At 51.6% G+C, this 20050-nt stretch overlaps 1 protein-coding gene across 2 annotated transcripts in view; it reads left to right on the plus strand.

The window, feature by feature from the left end:
• The first annotated feature begins 35 nt into the window (after window positions 1-35).
• KCND3 (potassium voltage-gated channel subfamily D member 3) overlaps window positions 36-20050 on the plus strand; it is a 205823-nt gene continuing 185808 nt past the window's right edge. For both annotated transcript variants that reach the window (XM_029948475.1, XM_029948476.1), the window contains exons 1-2: window positions 36-97; window positions 6822-7999. In XM_029948475.1, coding sequence (XP_029804335.1) covers window positions 6894-7999 — 1106 coding nt within the window. In that variant the 5' untranslated portion in view covers window positions 36-97; window positions 6822-6893. The remainder of the gene's footprint in view (window positions 98-6821; window positions 8000-20050) is intronic.

Consider the following 20050-nt stretch of genomic DNA (forward strand, 5'->3'; position numbering starts at 1 on the left):
CTGGGCGCTCCGCGCCTCCGCGGCCCCCGGCTCCCGGCCGCAGCTTCCTCGCGCGCGCGGGCGCGGGGCGCGGGGCCCGGGGCTCGCTTCGCCGAAGGTAAGAGGGACGCGACCGAGCCTTCTGGAGCCAGGAAGTGTGAGGAGCGCTGCTCCCACGCCTGTTGCTCCGGCCGCCCACGCGGCACCCTCCCACTCCTGAGCCCGGGTGGGTGGGCGCTGGGGCGCCGGAAGGATTGGGGGTGGGGCCGGCGCCGCGGGGGAGCAGGCAGCCGGCTCGGGGGTGTTGGTTCCCTCCGGCTGTGCAGCCACCTCCGGGCAGCTCGGCGACGTGAGGCTTGGGGGTGGGGGTGTGAACCTTTGCCCTCTTTCCATTGGCCTGCCTTCCCTCGGGGGTGCCACAGGCAGCGCCCCGGGATCTGGCGGCAGGTGGCGACGGCTTGCTGGGTCCCCCGGCTCGTTGTGAGAGGAGAACGAGAGAAATGGCTGAGAGTGGAAGCAGTGAGCAGTTTGGGGCGCTTCGCAAAGTTCTCCAGCCCAGCGAGCCAGCGATGTGCCTACCGAAGGCTGGGGGCCGCACATCTGGTCCTGTCCGGGGCCGCTTCCACCCCAGGAGCTCCGGGAAAGGTCTCTAAAGGGACACCCGGGCCAGTGCGGGGGCGGGGGTGGGGTGGGGGGAGGGATTTCGGAAGACTCACTTTTTCGAGGTGTTTACGCTGGGGATGGGGCGCAGAAGGGACAGGGCAAAGAAGTTACCTGAAATCAACTCAATTCCTACACTTGTTTAGCGCTGACATTCGAATCAAGTCCAAGAGCTTCTGCTTTTATCCGGGCGGCCCAATGTGTCAGCAACAGGCTGAGGTTCCGGACCTGGAATCTTAGAGCCAAGAGAAGGCTCCGTGGTATTTCTGAAGAGAGGGTGTCTGAACTTTCCTGTGATCCTGGGCACAGCAGGTTCTGTTTGTAAGACTGGGCAGAGGTTCCTATAGGGTGCACGTTGGCATTTCGCATGAATGTATGTGATGGTTAAACCGACGCCTTATTTACCGTTATTTCAAGGGAGCCTGGATATTGAATGTCTCTAGAAAGGGCGTGCACGAATTCAACGCAAAGCGTGTGTATATTTCCCCATGTGGACGTGTTGGCACACGGCAATTGATGTGTTTATTCTTCCCTGTCGCTACTTGAATGCAGCAAAATGCAAGTACACAAGGGACCCCCAGAGGAAGAAAGATTAGTAGCTTGTTCCCTTTTGCAGTTGAGGAGGCTGGAGAAAAAGAGAGTTCAGGAAAGTGCCCTGGGCAGCCTAGGAGTGGCACTGTGGGAGAAGAGGATCTGTCTGTGTTTCCCAGGCCTGTGCCCCAAGAATCCCCAGCCCGGCACCCTGTCATTTCATGCCTGCCTACCCAAACCCGGTGGGCACTGGAGAAGGCCCCCTCGATCATTGGGACCCTGCCCTCCCCTAGACTGGCCCCATTCTAGGCTAAGCGACCTGATATGAAATTGTGGAAGGTAAAAGTTTCCAGAGACTCTTCATAACCCTCACTCTGCTGAGGTCATTGAAGGGCAGCCCTTGGTGACGAGATGCTTTTGCTGCCCTGTGCCTGGCTGGGCTCAGGTCAGGTGTCAGTCCCCAGGACAGGCTGTCGGGTCACTTTGCCCACTTTTGGCCCTCTGCCTCCAAAAATGGAAGCTGTTTAACAGGGCTGACTTTTTACAACAGGGAAAATGTATTTCCTTCTTCCAGGAGTTTTTGCCTTTGTCGTTACAGCACTTACCTGTTTAAAACGGCTCTTCCCCAGCCTCCCCCCACCCCCATCTTTCCCACTGTCAAACTCTTCTGCCAAAAGCAAAAATAGCTTCAGATTTTTCATTTGTAAGGCGTCCACGTCCTAGTAAAACCTTGGCATTTGAGGCATGTGCAGTGCCATTGGCTGGAAATGGGGCCGCACTCTTGTGCCTGTTGCAGGAATTCATACCCAGATCTGCTCCAGGAGGTGTGGGTCCCTGTCAGGGGGCGGGTGCCGCTTAAGCCAGGTCATGTCTGCGGGGTTGTGTGAAGGCCAGTGTGGCCTTGGGCATGGTATCTGGTAGGAAACTTTTCCTCCCCTTCCAAACCCCACCCTACCCTCTACGCACACACGCACAGAGAGTAGCAGTGGGGTAATTGGTCCTTTTGGGGTACCTTTCACCAGGGGAGCAGGGCTTGAGGCTCTGGAGACAGCCTGGCTTTTGTCTGGCCTTCTTTGGGAAGATTATCATGGATTGGTTTGGCTTTGGGACTAGAGGTTTTTATGATAGAGAGTGTTGATTTTCCTTTCTTAACTCTCAATTATTCTTATGAAAGCAGTATATAAAATACTCCTTGCCCTTAAGAAGAGGAGCTTGGCTTAAGATGGGAAGGGTAAGGTGGTGGAGCTCAGTGTGGTTGGGGCAGGTGATGGGCTCTAAAGCTTGGGAGTCAGGGCGGAGCAGCCCTGGGAGAATGGAAGGGGAAGGGCATTGCCCTTTCAGGGAACAGAGCTGCAGGTCTGGCCCAAGCCGGGTGCTACAGGGTCTCCTGGCTCAGGTGCTCTTAGCTCAGCAGTCTCTTATCTTACTCTTTGCCCTTTGAACCCCCTCAAGGTCCTGCCTCTCTGAGCTCCATTCTAGGATAAGGCAAAGATGTTAAGGGTCAGAGGTCCAGGGCCCAGTGTCTGGGAGCCTGGCCCCCTTTCCCCTCCAGGAAGGAGGCTGGGCGTGGGGCTGTCAGACCCAGCCTGGGATGGCCTTGAGTTCTGAGTGATACAGATAGTGCACCCTGTTCTGGGCACCAGCCTCATCAGGAATTCTCAGAGCTGCCTCTGCTGAGATGAGGCTCGGGCTAAGTCTGTCCCCACAGCAACAAACCCAGATGCTCTCCTTCCTGCTTTGCACGGACAACTGTTAGGAAGAGGTCTCCATGAGACCTGAGCTACAGCCTTGATATCCTGGATCCTAGAGGAATCACGGATTCCTTGAACCAAGGGCTCCTTGTCACTTTCTTGTCCAGTTCTCTACTGGTACAGATGGGGACTTTGAGACCCAGAGTACAATGCTAGCTGGACTTCACACGTTCAGGAGAGAACCGAATCTGGAATGTAGGACTTCCTGACCGCATGCTCTTTCCTGCCTGGGAAGCGAGGAGGCAAGTCTCTGCATCCTGCTCCGTTCTGTGGGGAGTGTCAATATCTGCCTATGCCTGGGTCAGGAGAGGCACTTGGCAGTGACACGGTCAGGAGTCTGTTTGAAAATCAACTCCTATTTACATGGGATTTAGCCACTTTGAAGAGATATTTCCGAGTCTCTGCTCGGTCCCTGAAATTTACGGACAGAGATGGCCAAGTCATAGGATTTTTTGTGGGGATAAATTAAATTGTTGCTGTAAAAGTGCCTCAAACAGTGCCCAGAGCATTGTCAGCATTCAAAGAGTGTTAACCAAATGCGAACTGGAATGATCTGTGACCGACACTTACATGGTGGGCTTGCTTGCCAAACCTCCCTTGCGGCTTAGAAAACGCAGCTAAGAGTGTGCGGAGAAACTACAAATCCTCCCGATAGCCTGAAGGAAGGAAGGGAGCTAACAGGGTGAATTTCTTGCAAAAGATATAAAATGCACAGGATGTTTCCCAAATCCATCAGTGGCATGTGGACCACCCACTGCAGAAGATGATCAGCCCCCCTGTTCGTTCCCCATAATCAAGAGCTCATCAGGCTTTGTGCTGGTTCTCTGTTCTCTGAGTGATGACATTTATGGGGAATGTCATTGTCATTCCTGTTGTCTTCTGTGGCATCTGAATCAACCTCCCTTTTTGAGGGAGCAGGGGGCCTGTGAATATTCTCTTTAGCATGCAGATGAGGAAACTGAGGCAGAGATTGGCTCCTTGAGAAAACCCAGCGGAGAGCAGGGTGAGTCAGAGGTGCTTCAACTGGATTCTTTTGATTCAGATCTGTCTGCAGAATTTATTGTCTATTATGAGAGAGAAAAGTCTACCCCTGGACTCCCCACCCCCACCCCACCTCCTCCTTAGCATGGCATGGAGTAAAATTGATGGAATGCAAATGGCGGCTATAAAATCAGGGTTCCCAGTCTGAGAACCTATAGATGCAGCACACTGAGCTACCTCCTGGGCTTTTGTGTAAAAACTCAGGCATTGTGTGTGGCCTTTGACCTTTAGGAGCTTACAATGGGATGGGGGAAAACAGAGCTGTACCCTTGAACTCCACATTGAGACTGCCTGGATTTAAATCTCTCTGCTTTCTTATCACATCCTAGGCAAGTTATTAAAACTGCTCATGATTCATCTTCTTCACCTGCAAAATGGGGGCCACAGTGGTGTCTATGCCTTAGGGCTGTCAGTGGGGTCAGCTGACATGGGCCATATAAGCGTGTGGTATGGAGCCTGGCACACCGTCAGCCCTGTGTAAACAGCTGCTGCTATTCGTCCATGGACAGAAGACCTTGAGAAGTCACTTAGCATAGGCTTTGGGGCATGTGGTGGCAGGGGTAAGGGGGAGTGGGGGTCACACTGCCCGAGGTGGGATTCCTGTCCTGTCCATTTCTGGCTGGCACACTGCCAACTCTCAGACGTCTTCCGAGGTTGCTGTGAGGATAAGGTGAGATGATAGCAGGAGCCTGTTAGTGCAGAGCCTGGCGTAGAGTAAGTGCTGGATGATGGTTAGCCACAAGGATTAATAAGATGTGTAGAAGGTGTCTTGTAATCCAACCCCAAGGGCAGTAGGTGCCAGAAAAGGGGTATAAACAAGGTGCTGTGAGCCCAAAGAAGGAGAGAGTTTCAACGGGGAATCACAAAGAGAGTGAGGAACAGGGAGGCAAATAGGAGGGCTGAAGGGGAAGGATATTGCCCACAGACAGAAGAGTGCCCAGAAACAGCACCCTGCACAGTCTATGCACGAGCCACTCTGGTCTTGTTGCTGGCGGTGCATGGAGGGCTTGGGCCAGAATGGTAAGCCAGGATCTGCGTGTGGCCTCAATGCCAGGCCAGAGAGTTTGGACTTGATTTTGTAGGTTGTGGAATAAAGCACCACCAGAACCCTGCTTTAGGGAGATTACTCTGAGCAGAATTGATTTCCCAGGGACTGGGAGAAACATGTGGTGGTGGGGTGGGATGAGACATGAGTAGGCCAGTGGGAAGGGAGCCTTAATGAGGGCAGTACGAGCTATTGTCTCATTATTTGGCAGCCCTTTGGGTGAAGCAATGAGAAAGATGGCCAAAGGGACGGGCGTGGGATTAGGGAAGCCGTGAACAAAAGGTTGACTGATAAGCAACTTTTGGCAAGGAGGTAAGTTCTGTTTGACCTTGTCCAGATGGGAAAGTCTAGTGTCGGCTCAGGAGTGAGCAGAGGTAGACATCTGACAGCTTAGAGGAGTTAGTAGTCAGGAGAAGGAAGCAGGTTTACAGGGAAAGATGAAGATCAAGTCCCATTTACAAGACTCACCTCTGCCTCATTTATTTAAACATGGAGTCAAGCCAACTGAACTCCAGAGTGTCCAAATAACTCTGAGTTAGGACTGCGTCCTGTGTGCCAGTTTAGGATTAGTGAAAACGAGTGTGTCAACCCCAAACAATTTCCTGGTGCTGTTACGTGTGTTTCTGTGTCACCACATGTCTTCCCACAGATGGTAACACATTTGGGGATTCAGAGTCATTTCAGTATCATCTTTAAAAAGCCAGATTTGGGAAGGTAAATCTGTTTCTCAAAGCCAAAAATAATTCTCCAAGCCATTGTTTTCCCCCCAGCCATGCAGGTGACAGGGAGGTGTGGCCACGGTGTGGTTGAGAGATTGGTGGGTGAAGGGACAAGGTGGCCCAGCTCCGGGTGGGGGGGGCTCCATGGGTGGAGTGGGGCCAGGTGAAAGGCACTGGCATGGAAAGAGTATTGTTATGTAACCCGAGGGAGCTCTGGATGGTGGGCAGATGGGGACAGGAGGCGAGGAACTGGAGATAGCAGTGAGTGTGGTTCAGCTTCCTCTTGAAAGGAGAGGGACAATGCATGGAAGGCAGGTGAGCTGAGAGCCCAAGGCCCCCTTTATGGGGTGGGGAAGGAACCCCACCATGCCTCACAGCTTCTCCCATGTCTTTCCTTCATGGCTCTGAGGGATATGATTGGATGCTGGGTCACCAGGTGTCCCAGAAGGTAGCACTCCACCAGGGGCAGCATTCTCCAGGGGACTTGGGGAACAGAACTGTACCAAGCTCTAGGCCTACTGTAGTCACTGGTTATCTCAGAGAACTCTCCAGACATGGGCAGCCCCAGCCTCCACCTTGCCGGTGAGGAGTAGAGAGAATGTGTTTACCTGCTCAGTCTCACCCACACCCCATTCCTGATTACCCTGGTGGGTGAAGAGTGAAATAAAAATTAGCATGTTTATCCCACTTTTAAATTCGTTTAATGAGAACTCATTTACCCTCTCCCAATTTAAATTCGTAATAACGCCATAACCTTTCAGAGCTGATTATTGCCCGCATCTTCCCAGATCTTCCTACTAAAGAGGCTTTCCTCCAAATGCTCCTGAGCCTCCTCGGAACTTGACAATTTGTCGGGCAGTCAACAACATCTGGTGATCCCACGCTGCCGCGCTGCCCCGAGCGAGGGGCTCTCCCTAGGAGTGGAGGGAAAAGAATCAAGCCTCCTCTCTACCGTGGCGACTTCCATCTCGTTAATATGCCTTCCAGACTTTCGCTGTTTTCCACTCAGCACTGACCCTTCCCTATGTCCCATTCCCTACCTGGGCGGTAGTCACAGACTCACTCGGTTCTCTGCTCTCTCCTCCTGTCTCCCAGGGGTCCTGGAACCAACTCCAAGCTGGTGTGCAAAGCCCCCGAGCAGCAGCTGGCCCAAGAGCTGGAGTCACCATGGCAGCGGGAGTGGCAGCCTGGCTGCCTTTTGCGCGGGCGGCAGCCATCGGGTGGATGCCAGTGGCCAACTGCCCCATGCCCCTTGCTCCCGCCGACAAGAACAAGCGGCAGGATGAACTGATCGTCCTCAACGTGAGCGGCCGGCGGTTCCAGACCTGGCGGACCACACTGGAGCGCTACCCGGACACGCTGCTGGGCAGCACGGAGAAGGAGTTCTTCTTCAATGAGGACACCAAGGAGTACTTCTTTGACCGGGACCCAGAGGTGTTCCGGTGTGTCCTCAACTTCTACCGCACGGGGAAGCTGCACTACCCGCGCTATGAGTGCATCTCGGCCTACGACGACGAGCTGGCTTTCTATGGCATCCTCCCAGAGATCATCGGAGACTGCTGTTATGAGGAGTACAAGGACCGCAAGAGGGAGAACGCCGAGCGGCTCATGGACGACAACGACTCAGAGAACAACCAGGAGTCCATGCCTTCGCTCAGCTTCCGCCAGACCATGTGGCGGGCCTTTGAGAACCCGCACACCAGCACGCTGGCCTTGGTCTTCTACTACGTGACTGGCTTCTTCATCGCCGTGTCGGTCATCACCAACGTGGTGGAGACGGTGCCGTGCGGCACGGTGCCCGGGAGCAAGGAGCTGCCGTGTGGAGAGCGCTACTCGGTGGCCTTCTTCTGCCTGGACACTGCCTGCGTTATGATCTTCACCGTGGAGTACCTTCTGCGGCTCTTCGCAGCGCCCAGCCGCTACCGCTTCATCCGCAGCGTCATGAGCATCATCGACGTGGTGGCCATTATGCCCTACTACATCGGCCTGGTCATGACCAATAATGAGGACGTGTCCGGCGCCTTTGTCACTCTGCGGGTCTTCCGCGTCTTCAGGATCTTCAAGTTCTCGCGCCACTCCCAGGGCTTGCGGATCCTGGGCTACACACTCAAGAGCTGTGCCTCTGAACTCGGCTTTCTCCTCTTCTCCCTCACCATGGCCATCATCATCTTTGCCACTGTGATGTTTTACGCCGAGAAGGGCTCCTCTGCCAGCAAGTTCACGAGCATCCCTGCCTCTTTTTGGTACACCATCGTCACCATGACCACCCTGGGGTAAGTCTGTGCTGGGGCACCAGAGGTGGGTAGAGCTTGGATGGGTGGGACATCATGGATGATATCAGGAAGGGGCAGAGGAGGATGGAGTTGCTTGGCCAAGTTGTGGGAGCAAGGGGGGTTCCCTCCTTAGAAGAAGGAGGCACACAAGTGATTTGTTAGGGGGTGTTAGCTTGCTCTGAATTGAGTTTTCTTTGGGGGGAAGCCATGCATTTTATAAAACATGGAAAATCAAGCCATCATTTCTTTTCTCAAGGATGCGTTCAGTACGGGGGAGGGAGGGGGGCACAGGGTGGAGTGAGTGGCTGCATTCTTACATATATCTGTGCTTGTACGGGCTGTCACCGGGAGAGAAACGGGGCAGCAGATGGGAAGGAAGAAGGCCCCGAGGTGGTCTGTGAGTGTCATAAGGAGGGTATAACTGAGAGACACTGAGAGCACTTTTCCTGGATCCTTCCTGTATTTCTTCTCTGTAGTGTATCTACAGGCTATTTCTCTGTTGTCTCCTCTTCTCCGCTGCCACAGATGCTCAAAGGTTCAGTGGGTCTGAGCAGACTTTCTCTAAGTGACACTGAACTTGGGTTCTCTGCAAAGTGGGGAGCATCCAATTTGTTTTCTGTTTTTTGTTTTTCCCATGGAACGAGTTTCAGTCTTGCCTCCTCAGCTGAACACTGTGATTGAATGACCCGGCCTACCTGGGCGACTGTGAGATGGTCCGAATGGATCACGTGGTCAGACACAGAAGTGGCAACATCATCAGAGGGAGGGAGAGGCACTCCACAAGGCTACGGGTGGCTCTGTCCCTTCCATCTCCCTGAGGCCCCTTCTCTAGCTGAGGTCACACAGGTGTATTTATTTGACACTTTCCATCAGAGGAAAGGGCTCAGGAAGGAGACTGCAATCCTCACCCAAACAGGATTAAAGCCAACAAAGGGAGCTTGATGGAGGGATATATTTTGTAGGGGTTTCTGCTTTGGCCATTGGAAGTCACTGAGGCTAATGCAAAAAATCCCTTTACAATTCATATGCTGGGTCTGTATTTGCTTAGGCCAGAAAGTGTTATATTGCTGATGGAGAATTCATGAAGCTTTTTATTTGGTTGTTGACAATTCAGTTGGTGGCATCCTGGGGATTCGTTTTTTTCCTGGCCCGAAACCCTTCGGGGCTGGTGTCAGTTTTCCCATAGTGCTGTGTGTGCTTATTGGGAATGACTGAGCAGGTGACAGGACCTTTTAAAATGATTACATTTGTCATTGTGCCACACGGGAGGGGGAGAGCAAGGAGTGTCATCGTTCATTTGTGGAGGCCATATTTGATGGGGACATCCCCTTTGTCTCTTGTCGGTCTGACACAGGCTCTCCTGCCCCTTCCTCTCCCTACAGCGCACACACAGTTCTTTGAACCGCTGCTCACACCTGGAGTGGGTAAGAACGTCTGGTCATTTGACCTTGTCTCTTGGTTTAGGAGGCACATGTGGGCTTCTTGGCGCAGTGGGATATTTAGGCATAAAATGGTTTGGGAGCTGGCCACTGTTTCAGGAGAAAGAGGCACACTTGCCCCTTCTAGGCTGACCTTGGCCATCCTTTCACTTTCCTGAAGGGGACCTCCCTGGCCATGCTCCCGATGTCTCTGACTATCCAGTGTCCTTAAGTGCCCCCTGATAGGGACTCATGACACCAGAGTGATGCCTCAGGACTGCCATGGGGAGAAAACAGGGCAGATGGATGGATGTCAGAGCTAAAATGGGATCATTTCAGAAGAGATCGATGGAAACTTCAGTGGCCACCTGCCTATTACTTTTTATTATTAGTATAACAGCATGTGTGTGTCTGTTGTGTGTCAGCAGTACGCTAAGCACTTTGCATATATTACCCCCATAAGTCTTCACAGCAGTCCTGCGAGGCAGGAAAAATGCCATACAACTTTGAAGACAAGGAAGGCAAGGCTCAGAGAGGTCAAGTAGACTTCTGCAGTCAAACAGCTGATGAGGGGCAGAGCTGGTTTTCCAAAACCAGCCTGGCTTTCTCCAGTGCCCTTTCCCTGTCCACTTGCCACTTCGCTTATACCCATCCTTTTGGGGGGGTGCATAGGTGGAAAAGCAGACCCTTCCCCCAGGGTTACTTCCTTTATATCATGGCCGCAGGGTGTTAGTTTCTTCTAGTCCCATCCCTCTGCAAGAAAACATCAGCGCGGTGAATACTACAGCCTCTCTGCTAGGCACACGGGGACTTGATAAATAAAACATCTTGTCTGGCCAGTTTAAAGACTGACTTTGAAATTAATGGCTGCTTTCCTAGCAAAAGGCGCTGTTTTACTGTCGCGGGGGAGACCCCTGATTTCCTTCAGCATTCACCCTGTGGATAAAGGGGTGAGTTCAGCGTCAGGGGATGGACAATCTTGGTCTCATGTTTACTTTCTGAGGGAGGAGAGAGGATGGCAGGGAGTGAGAGGCCTCTGCCAGAGAGTGAAGGCAAAAAGAGAGGAAAGGACATCCGCATGGGGAGGCGCATGCTTCCCCTGACTGATGGCCCTGTGGGCTCCTCACCTCGTTCTTCTGCATGCATCAAAAAGTCCGCCTCCAGGAGGGGAAACTAATGAGCAAGAAAAGAAGCCTTCAGTAGTGTCTTCCTTAACCTCAAATAAGTAATGGGACAGCAGGCTTTTTCTGCCCCTCCACCTCGGTCCATGTTGTCTAATGCTAGATTAGACTACTTTGACTTTGACCTGAATCAGCAGTCGGAACCATCACCAGGCTCACTGCTTGGCTATACATAACAGGTGCTTGGCAAAAAGCTTCTTAATGGATCGGTCAATGGGAATGGGGCACCTATACCATTTGCCTGGCCTGATACTGTTCTCAGTCCTTTCCAGACCTGCCTGTCCTCTTTCTAGGGTGGTCCTAAGATTTGGGCTCTGCCCCTGCCACGGTCCCTGAGGATAGAGGAGGGAAGCCTTCACTTGGCATCTGGCCCATCCCCTGAGACACTTTGCATTCCGGGGGTCTTCTTGCCCTTCTCAAAGGCCTTTCCAACTTGACCCTGGACACCTTTTCCTCTCTTCTGGCTGGTTCTTGTCCTAACAAATTCACTGGCTAGTCATAGGCCTATACTGCTCCAGAAAACCCTTCCTATTCTTACTGTCTGCTGGGGATTTGAGCGACCAAGTGGAATACGGTCTGCCATAGCCCGTTTCTGTATGGCTGCCTCCAACAGCTCCCAACAGACACCTAGCTCTTTCCATCTCCAGACCCTCCCTGCCCTGATTGGCCCCGAGTTCCTGTTTCAGTCTGAGATAAACTGTCTTCAGCTCCTTTGCAGAGCAGAGCTGACTGACAGACAGACTGCAGGGCTAGGCGTAGGGCCCATGTGCCAAGTAGAGTTCATTCTTCCTTGCTCTGGCTCCCATCTCTGCTTGCTTTCCTAGGACTCACTGATGAGTTACTCAGGTGACCTCCAGGGAGGGATCTCCTGGAACCAATTATTTCTGCTTATTTAATATCTCCAAATACCTTAAGCTCATAGAACAATAGCAGCCCATCCTCTGGCCTTGCCTTTGGTGGCTTTCCTTTGCGCCTTTCTGTGCTGGTGGGGAAGACCCCCATGGCCAGTCTAGGTTTCCCTTCTGCCCCCTTGACAGTTGAGCTCCCAGAGGCACCATGAAAGGATTAATTTCGGTGCTCATAATTGACGCTATAAATAAAATCCCCAATTATCTCAGTTAACCGAGGGAGGGGATAACACAGAACTCCCAATATTAAATAAGACCACACCTAGCTGATGAATGTATTCTGTGGTGTAGACTTCTTAAAGCAGATTTCCCTTCTTAATTTTGTTTGACTTTGCTCGGCATCGCGATTGGCCTAGACTGTATGACTCAGTCCGTGGGTGAAGCTCCTGTTGAGCGTGGGGAAGAGGGGAACTTACACAAGGAAAGCATTGCACGCCAGCTTCCGGCCGGGCCGTGCAGGGTCAGCTCCAAGCCAGGATGATATGAGGCTGTTGGGACCGTCTCAGGAAGCCAGGGGATTGGGCTTGGGAAGGGCACAGAGCAGCACCGCTCAGGTCAGATGACCTGCTGCCACCCGGTTGGCTTGCTTACGTAATTGAGACTGGCAGCCTATCTGTCACCCCAAGGCCTGAGATGAGAGAGCTAATGACAGTGTCCAAAAATCACTTTAACGAAAACAGAATCGATTTTTACTTCTTTCAAGCATGAAGCAGCCCCCAGGTGATTTGCATTTCCCTTTAAAAACCTCATCCTGGAAGGGGCCTGCCTGAGACTTTGAGAGACCGGGAGCTGGGCCTGCAGGCTCACTACAAGCACACCACAAAAAAGGGTACTTGATCAGGCTCACCCCCTCCCCCAGAAGGGGGTCAATATGGGATCTGGTTAACTATTCAGTTCCCAAGTTCTATCTCTGGGAACCCCCAACTCTCTTCCCAACTTGCCCAGGGCCTGGGTCTGGGACCCTGGCCAACTGTGTCTACTTGGGTGGTGGCGTGTCCCTGCCCAGGGGGATCTGGTCATAGCATTCTTTCTGGGAATGAATGACCCATGCTCTGTCCTTGGTCTGACACTTCGTAGTCCACAGTTCTCTGGTGCTGTGATTCCCAGGAGAAGTTGAAGACCCACATCTTCACAGGGACCTTGCATTCATTCCAAGTGTATTGAGAGCCTACTGTATGCTACTGTCAGCGAATACACAGTGCATTCTCTGATGGCACACCAGCCTGACGCAAGGCCCGGACCGAATGAACTGAACGAGACTCACTGCTTTTCCTTTGAGCCAAAGCAGGGGATGGTAGGAAGAACAGTGGACCAAAGGTCAGAAAAAGAGGATTTTCTTCATAGATTTCCAGCCACTCAAGAGATTGCCCCCCACTTTGCTCTGTGTCTGACCAACTCCTGTCATCCTTCAAAACCCAGACCCACACTGTCTCCTCCAGGAAGTCTTCCTGCCACCTCTGCTCTCAGGGTGTATGGGCTACCCCTCCTCTTGCTTCCCAAGGCGGCCTTATGAACCTCTGTCTTGTCAGTTGCTATATTTATTAACTTTATCTGAGTATGTGTCTTCTTCCCAGGAGGTGAGCAATTCAAGGGCAGATCTCTATTCCAGAGATCACTGTATGGCCCATGCCTAGCTCCGGGTCTCACTAGGTATCTGTTCAAGCAAATAGGTCTGTACCCCAGCTGGCCTCTCTTCGGTCTTCTCATCCACGAACCATCTTCTGGCCATTTTAAGAAGCAGCAAAGTGCTATCCGAATGTTAGCCATGTTGTCGTGTCAGACAAATACCCGTTTGGAGGCAGGGTGGAGATGGGGAGGCCCAGCAGGGTGTTCTCTGGTTCTCACGTCAACCTTAGCATGGTTGGGCCTTGCTTGTGCAGGAAGTTTAAACTCTTGTCCTTCACTATTCTGGGCTGCTTGGCCATGCTTTCCACTGCAGACTCTGGGGTCAGGGAGGAGCAGAAAGGGAGCCATAGAATAGCACCCCTCTCACGATAGTTTCCTCCATCCAGTTATTTCTACAGCACATATTTATTGAGTCGCCACTAGGCACTAAGAATACAGAAGCCAAAAAACTAGTCTGTGATGTCATGGAGCTTCCATTCAGGAGCCCAGAGAGTAGAGAGATAAACAAATGTAGAGCAAGGAAGAGTTGCTATTTTACATGAGGAGCCCAGGTTATACCTGAGCAAAGACCTGAAGGAATGTGGGCAGCTTAAGGAAAAGCATTCCAGGCCAAGAGGACAGCAAATGCAAAGGCCATCAGGCAGGAGAGGCCTTGGTGCTACTCTTGGAAGAGCTAGAAGGTCTTAATGGTCAAGCCGTGAGTGCAGAGACCAGGTGCAGGAGGTGATTGGGGAAACAGCTCATGCACGGCCCTCGTTATCAAAGACTTGGCCCTTTTCCCTTTACTCTGCCTGGAATGGGAAGCCACTGGAGGATTTTGAGTAGGTCTCACTTAAGTTTGAAAAGCATTACTCAGGGGGCACCTGGGTGGCTCAGTTGGTTAAGTGTCCGACTTCGACTCAGGTTATGATCTCACCGTGAGTCTGAGCCATGCTTCTGGTTTTGCACTGGCAGTGCAGAGCCTGCTTGGGATTCTCGCTCTCTCTCTCTCTCTCTCCCTCTCTCTCTCTCTCTCAAAATAAATAAGTAAACTTAAGAAAACAAAAAAGGATCACTGTGGCTGCTGGGGAGTGAATACTTTATAAGCAGAGAAGCTACCACCATAGTCTAGGCAGCAGGTGACGGCAGCTGGGCCAAGGGTGCCGGCAGTGGGGAGGGGAGAGCCGAGACATTATGCATTCATGCCAGTCCCCAAAGCTTCACCAGCTCCCACAGCAAGGACTGGCCTATGAAGACATGGTCCTCAAGAACTTCCTCACCACTGGGAGAAACATTTCACAAGAAGGTATGAACCAAGCACCTGCCAAGGGCTGGACACCATGCTCACCACCACGGGAGACAGTCTTGGCTCAGAAATGGAAACAGAGCTACTCAAAACATCCATGGCTGTGATAACGGCTGAGACTAAAGGATGAGCAGGCCATCAAGGCTGCGGATGGGGGACAGGGTGATTCACACGGGTAGGCTATAGGACACTTTTGGGGGCTCCACACAAGAACCATTATGTTAGATTGGTTTTCTAGTCCAGCAATTCAGACTACTGCAATTTTTGGAAAGGGATTTTCGGGCTGGTGCCCATTTCACAGCTCTCCTCCTCAGTCTCTCAGAATCAATCTCGATCTGTCTCTCCGCTGTCTCTGTTTGGTTTTGTTTGGGTTTCCTTCTCTAAACACAGCCGTAAACACAAACATGATTCTTCCTGAGGAACAGCAATTATTCTGCCGGAAACTGGTGTAAATAAAAGGCAGCCTGGCCCTCCCTCTCCTCAGGGGAGGGGCAGAAGCCCTCAGGAACTGCTAGAGTATTTTTTTCTCTCTCATCCAGAGGGGACCTCCTGTTCTGGGGCCTTACTGAGCCCTGGTGCATGTGCTGTCATAATCAGGGGCTCCCCCTCCTCCTGCAGGGAGAGGAGCAGAGACTACTGTGAGTCTCCTGGCCCCTGAACACCCCAGCCGCCTTGCAGGAAGCTGACTACTCTGTACTCCAATCTTAAGTGTTCATCCTCTGGTGATATGCAAGCAGTTTTTCTTCCTTTTTATTTTTGGAAGTAGGGTCCAGTCCCCCAGCAATCTATTTCAGAAGGGGTGTTCCACAGTGACCTCAGACCAGTTTCCAATGGGGACCTGTTTGTGACAAGGAGGAAGGAACTACCGCAGTACCTTGAAGCTCCTGCCTGAAGGCTCAGATACTGTGGCCTCCAGGTTGAGTTCAAGTGCTCGCCCCTCTGTCCAGCTTGGGTTTCTCAGGCCAGGACAGAGGCCTCTTTGCCCCAGCCACCCCCTCCCTCCATCCTGCACAGTACCAACAAGGGGTGCACGGGAAGGTAGGGGACAGGGAGGGAAGATCCCTGAGCCTTTGCTGACCACGACTGGATGGAGGAAGATTGCATCTAGCTTGTGTAATCATATTCCGGGTGTCAGGACTGGAATGAGTATCATTAAACTGAATCAGAAAAATCGTTTTAATATAAGTGCCACCTCACACACAAGCTAGTTGATGGAGAGATGGATGAGGCTGGAGACACCTCCTTTGTAATGTGATGCTGTAAAATCCCATCACCTTCATTATTTCCCACTGAGCCAACGCATCATAATGCCCATGAGCGGCAGAACAGCTTGAATTTAATATACAGAAAGTCCAATCAAACAATAAATGGATGGAACTATATAAAGAAACCATTTTCTGGGAGGCTGGCTCCATTCTCTGGGACTCAGCTCCCTGACACATGAAATGTGCATCAATTTTCCCCAACTCACGCAGCTGCCGAATCACCACATGTGATATTTGTTTGCTTCAGAAGTGGAAGTGGGGAACTTTCCCCCTGCATTATCTAGCTCTCAATGAGAAATTGCAAATCTCGTTTTCTTTGATTTGTGCCCAGTGATTCCTGGCGGCACCGTCCAGAAGGCGAAGGCACCATCCAGAAGCCAGCAAGGCTGGAAGGACAGCCCCCCACCCCCACTCCATCCCAGAACCTGACTCAGTCCCCGTGACACTTGGTCATCATCCTTAAATAAAAAATCGATTCTGGACACCAGGCTGCACTTCCAGGGGCAAGGTGTCTCCACCCTTGCAGTCATTTGAGAGAACGTGGCCCATGCCCTAGCCGTGCGGACACACTCCAAGGGCCTGTGATGCTGTGGCTGCCCGGCCTTGCCTTGGGCTTGTGTGGAGTAGACGTTCTGTCCCAGGCTGGACCCTGCCTCGAGCAAGTTCCTCCCTCTTTCCTTCCAACCCTCTTCCCCATCCAGCTATCAGGACTGCGGAGGCCGATATCAACCTGATTGGCCAAATGGAGTTAAAAAGGCAAATCAGCTCCCTGATGGTTATAACAATACAGGTCAAAGACAGATGATGATGATGGTTTAATGCTTCTGGTGGGAGAGTCTCTCCAGCGCTGTGTTCCCAGTGTCATGGATAACTTAGGGTTCGCCATAATTACAGGCTTATGGCTGCTGAGAACATTGATTTATTTTTACTTCTTACTGGTCGTGCCTACTTAAGCAGAAAAATAAGTAGGGGATTTTAAATGAAATGATGTTAAAACCACAGACAGCATGCATCTTGATTCAACCCAGCAAGTCTCATGGAGCACCTAGTATTTGTGACGCACCCTGTTAGGTGGTGTTGGGGAAATAGAAATAAATGAGACCTCACTTCTGTCCTAAGAAGTTTACAATACAGCAGAGGATGCGAGTGTGTTTATGAGCATACAAGAGAGGATGGGGCATGTTCTGGAGTGATCAGGAAGTATTTGGCACAGAATAAATGCTTAATAAATATTTGCTGATGAATGAGTGATTGGCTTCATGGCAAAGGTGACATTTCAGCTAGACCAACAACAGCGGGTAGGATTTTGAGATGCGGAAATGGGAAATCCAAGTAAATTGCAAAAGGGCACGGTGCTCGGAAGCTTACCCAATGTGCTGATTTGCGAGTGTTTAGGGTGGATGAGGGAAATGGCTAGAGATAAGCAGGAATAAAAGGCTTTCTAGAGATGTCAAGGGCCTCAAATATCAGGCTAAGTCATTTATTTGGGAAGCGTTAGGGAGCCACCTATGGTGATCCAGTGTCGCAGTGATTAGGAAGATTTGGAGCCACCTTCTGGTTGAATGTTAGAGGGGCCCTTGCCCACTGTGCAGCCAGCCAGCAGACTGCTCCAAGAAAGAGGTGAGGAAGGCCTGACGTGGGACGTCAGGTGGAAAGGGACAAAAAAAGGTAAAGCAGAAGGACATCCAGAAGAAGAAAAGTCAAATGTAACTCTGGAATCATGACACCGAGTGATTACAGATGAGGAGATGGCAAACGTCACAGGAGGGACAGTTTGGCAGAAGAGCAAGGGAAGGCAGAGACAGTGAACTTGGCTTTTGACCTTCTGTATTTGCAGTTGGCTCCAGGCAGCCTTGAGGTAGCCGGCCGGGAGGTGGGACGGTGAGTCTGGAGCTTAACCCAGAGAAGAGGGCCAGCGAGGCAATTTTGGAATGGGCTGAGGCAGGGAAGATATGAGATTACCAAAGAATACCAATAGGAAGGTGGGGAGAGGTCCCCCTTCTCTGGCATCCTGCCCCCGTCAGGAATGTGGGAACCACCCGTGAATGCCTTCAGGACACCTCCATTCAGCCTCTGTCCTTGACCTGTGGCAGTTCCCTGTCACACTGTGCTTCTGCTGGGGCCAAAAGTCTCCTACAATGATAACTAAATAAACAGTGCTGACCCAGGAAGGCAGCTTATGCGCTTTTCTAAAAAATACAAAATAATGAAAAGATCCTCACATTGGCATGTGGATAGGATAGGTGGGGTCAGAACAGTCACAGAGCAACAGCTATCTGTGCCTGATCAAGGGTGGCACTAACTCGGAGGGCCACAGCCTCCGAGTACGCCCCGTCCTGGGCCCTGCAGCGCCGGACCCCTGAGCAGAGCCTCTGGCGACTAAAGACACTGCCAGTGCCACTGCTTCCCCTCTTCTCTGAGAAACATGTCGGACGCACTCCTGGCCTCCCTGGGAGCCTCCTCTGGCCTGTCCCCTCCTGGAGACACCTGTCTGGGGCTGTTGGTAAGCAACTGGCCAAGTGATGCCTCAGTAACTTAACAAACATGCACTGAGCCCTACCCGTGAGCAAGACTTAGTTGAGGTTGACCTGGGAGACTGTGAAGAGAAACCAGAGCGAGGACTACATTTTGTGGGGTGGGGGTTAGGCTCCCATTCTATATATGAGAAGACCGAGGCTCCGAGAGTGTAGGGAACTTGCTCCAGCCCCACACAGAGGTGTGTTTCTAGGTTCAGTAAGGTAAGAGGTATGAGTAAAGGGTAGTAAAGTATGCGAGGAAGGTGGAGGAGGCAGGAATCAAAGACGCCTTCTCGGAGGAGGTGGCATTTCAGCTGTAGTGGAAAAGTTAAATGTCTCATTCCTTATTTATTCAGCAAATACCGTAGGTCTACACAAGCCAAGCTATGTGCTGGGGACTGAGAAGCTTGCCCAAGCTGCAGACAACAAACAAATGAATGTATAAAATGAGAATGTTAGGTTGAAGTAAAAGCAAGAAAAAAGAGATAAAGCTGGTAAGGGGAGAGAGAGGGAGAGCATCTGCCGGACGGGGGTGAGGGTCCAGAGGGACAGCCCCTCTAGCCTCTCCCCAGGTGGAGTGCTGTCCACGGTTGACTAGGTGTTGGAGAGAGGCTGACCCCAGGACAGACATGACGATTTAACGACTATTTTGGAGTCTCGCTAGGGTTGCTGTCCAGAAAGTAGAGAAGCAGCTGTTTGCCTCCTGGCTGAAGACTGAGTGAGTAGAGACAGGCTCACCCCGACATGTAAAGGGCCACTGTGCCTCCTCGTCAACAACCATAGCAGCAACGATAATAGCTAACATTATCAAGCTCTATGGTATTCCAAGTATTGCGCTAAATATTTGTATTTGTATTATTTGTATGCATTTCCTGATTTACCTCCCCCATTTACCATATGAGAGAGATCTCTGTTTTCTGTGTTTTTTATTATTTAAAAAAGTTTTTATTTTAATGTTTATTTTTGAGAGAGACAGAGTGGGGGCGGAGGGGTAGCGACAGAGAGAGAGGGAGACACAGAATCTGAAGCAGGCTCCAGGCTCTGTGCTGACAGCACAGAGCCTGACACGGGACTTGAACTCACAGACCGGGAGATCCTGACCTGAGCTGAAGTCGGATGCTCAACCGACTGAGCCACCCAGGCGCCCCTGGTTTCTGTGTTTTAAAGCTGAGGAAACAGAGGTTTGCTCAGAGCCCACCGCTGGTAAATGGATAGGCTGGGATTACAACGTGGGCTGGTCTGATCTGGGGGGACACCTAACCTATCCCTGAGGACCCAGATTTTCATCCTCGAAGAGGCCTTTGTGGGAAATCTCCATCTGGAGCCTGTCATGGGCAGGGGGAGGGGAGGACACAGTGTTCCCAGTGTGCTAATGTGCCTGTGCTAACTCAGGCCTGTTGGTAAAGGTCATGAGCATGAGAAGTGGACACAGGATGGCGAAGAAGGACATATTAGAGTCACTGGAGACAAGGCCCGTGGGGATTAAGCTCTTCTGGGCCCCCAGGGATGTGACCGCAGGTGACAGGCAGGGGACGAGGTCACCAATGGTTCGGTGCATCCTGGTGAAGGAGGGGGACAAAATAAAAAGAAGGTGGGAAGTTTTAGTGTAATAGTAGTCTGTGCAAAAAAAAAAATTTAAGGAAGAGGGAAAACTGTAAATATGCATACTATGTAAAGAGCCTATGTAAATTTCTTTTAGAATAACTTTTCCAAATTTCGTGCCACCTTCCTCTCTGGAGAGATTCTGGTCCCAGGTGGCTTGGTTGCCTTGTCCTCCATATGGGTGTTGGCAACATCCCCACGCTCCCCTCAGCAGGCCTCCGGGCATACCAGCCTTTCACCGGCCCCTCCC

This window comes from Suricata suricatta, chromosome 8, assembly GCF_006229205.1.
Source record: "Suricata suricatta isolate VVHF042 chromosome 8, meerkat_22Aug2017_6uvM2_HiC, whole genome shotgun sequence".
Taxonomy (NCBI): domain Eukaryota; kingdom Metazoa; phylum Chordata; class Mammalia; order Carnivora; family Herpestidae; genus Suricata; species Suricata suricatta.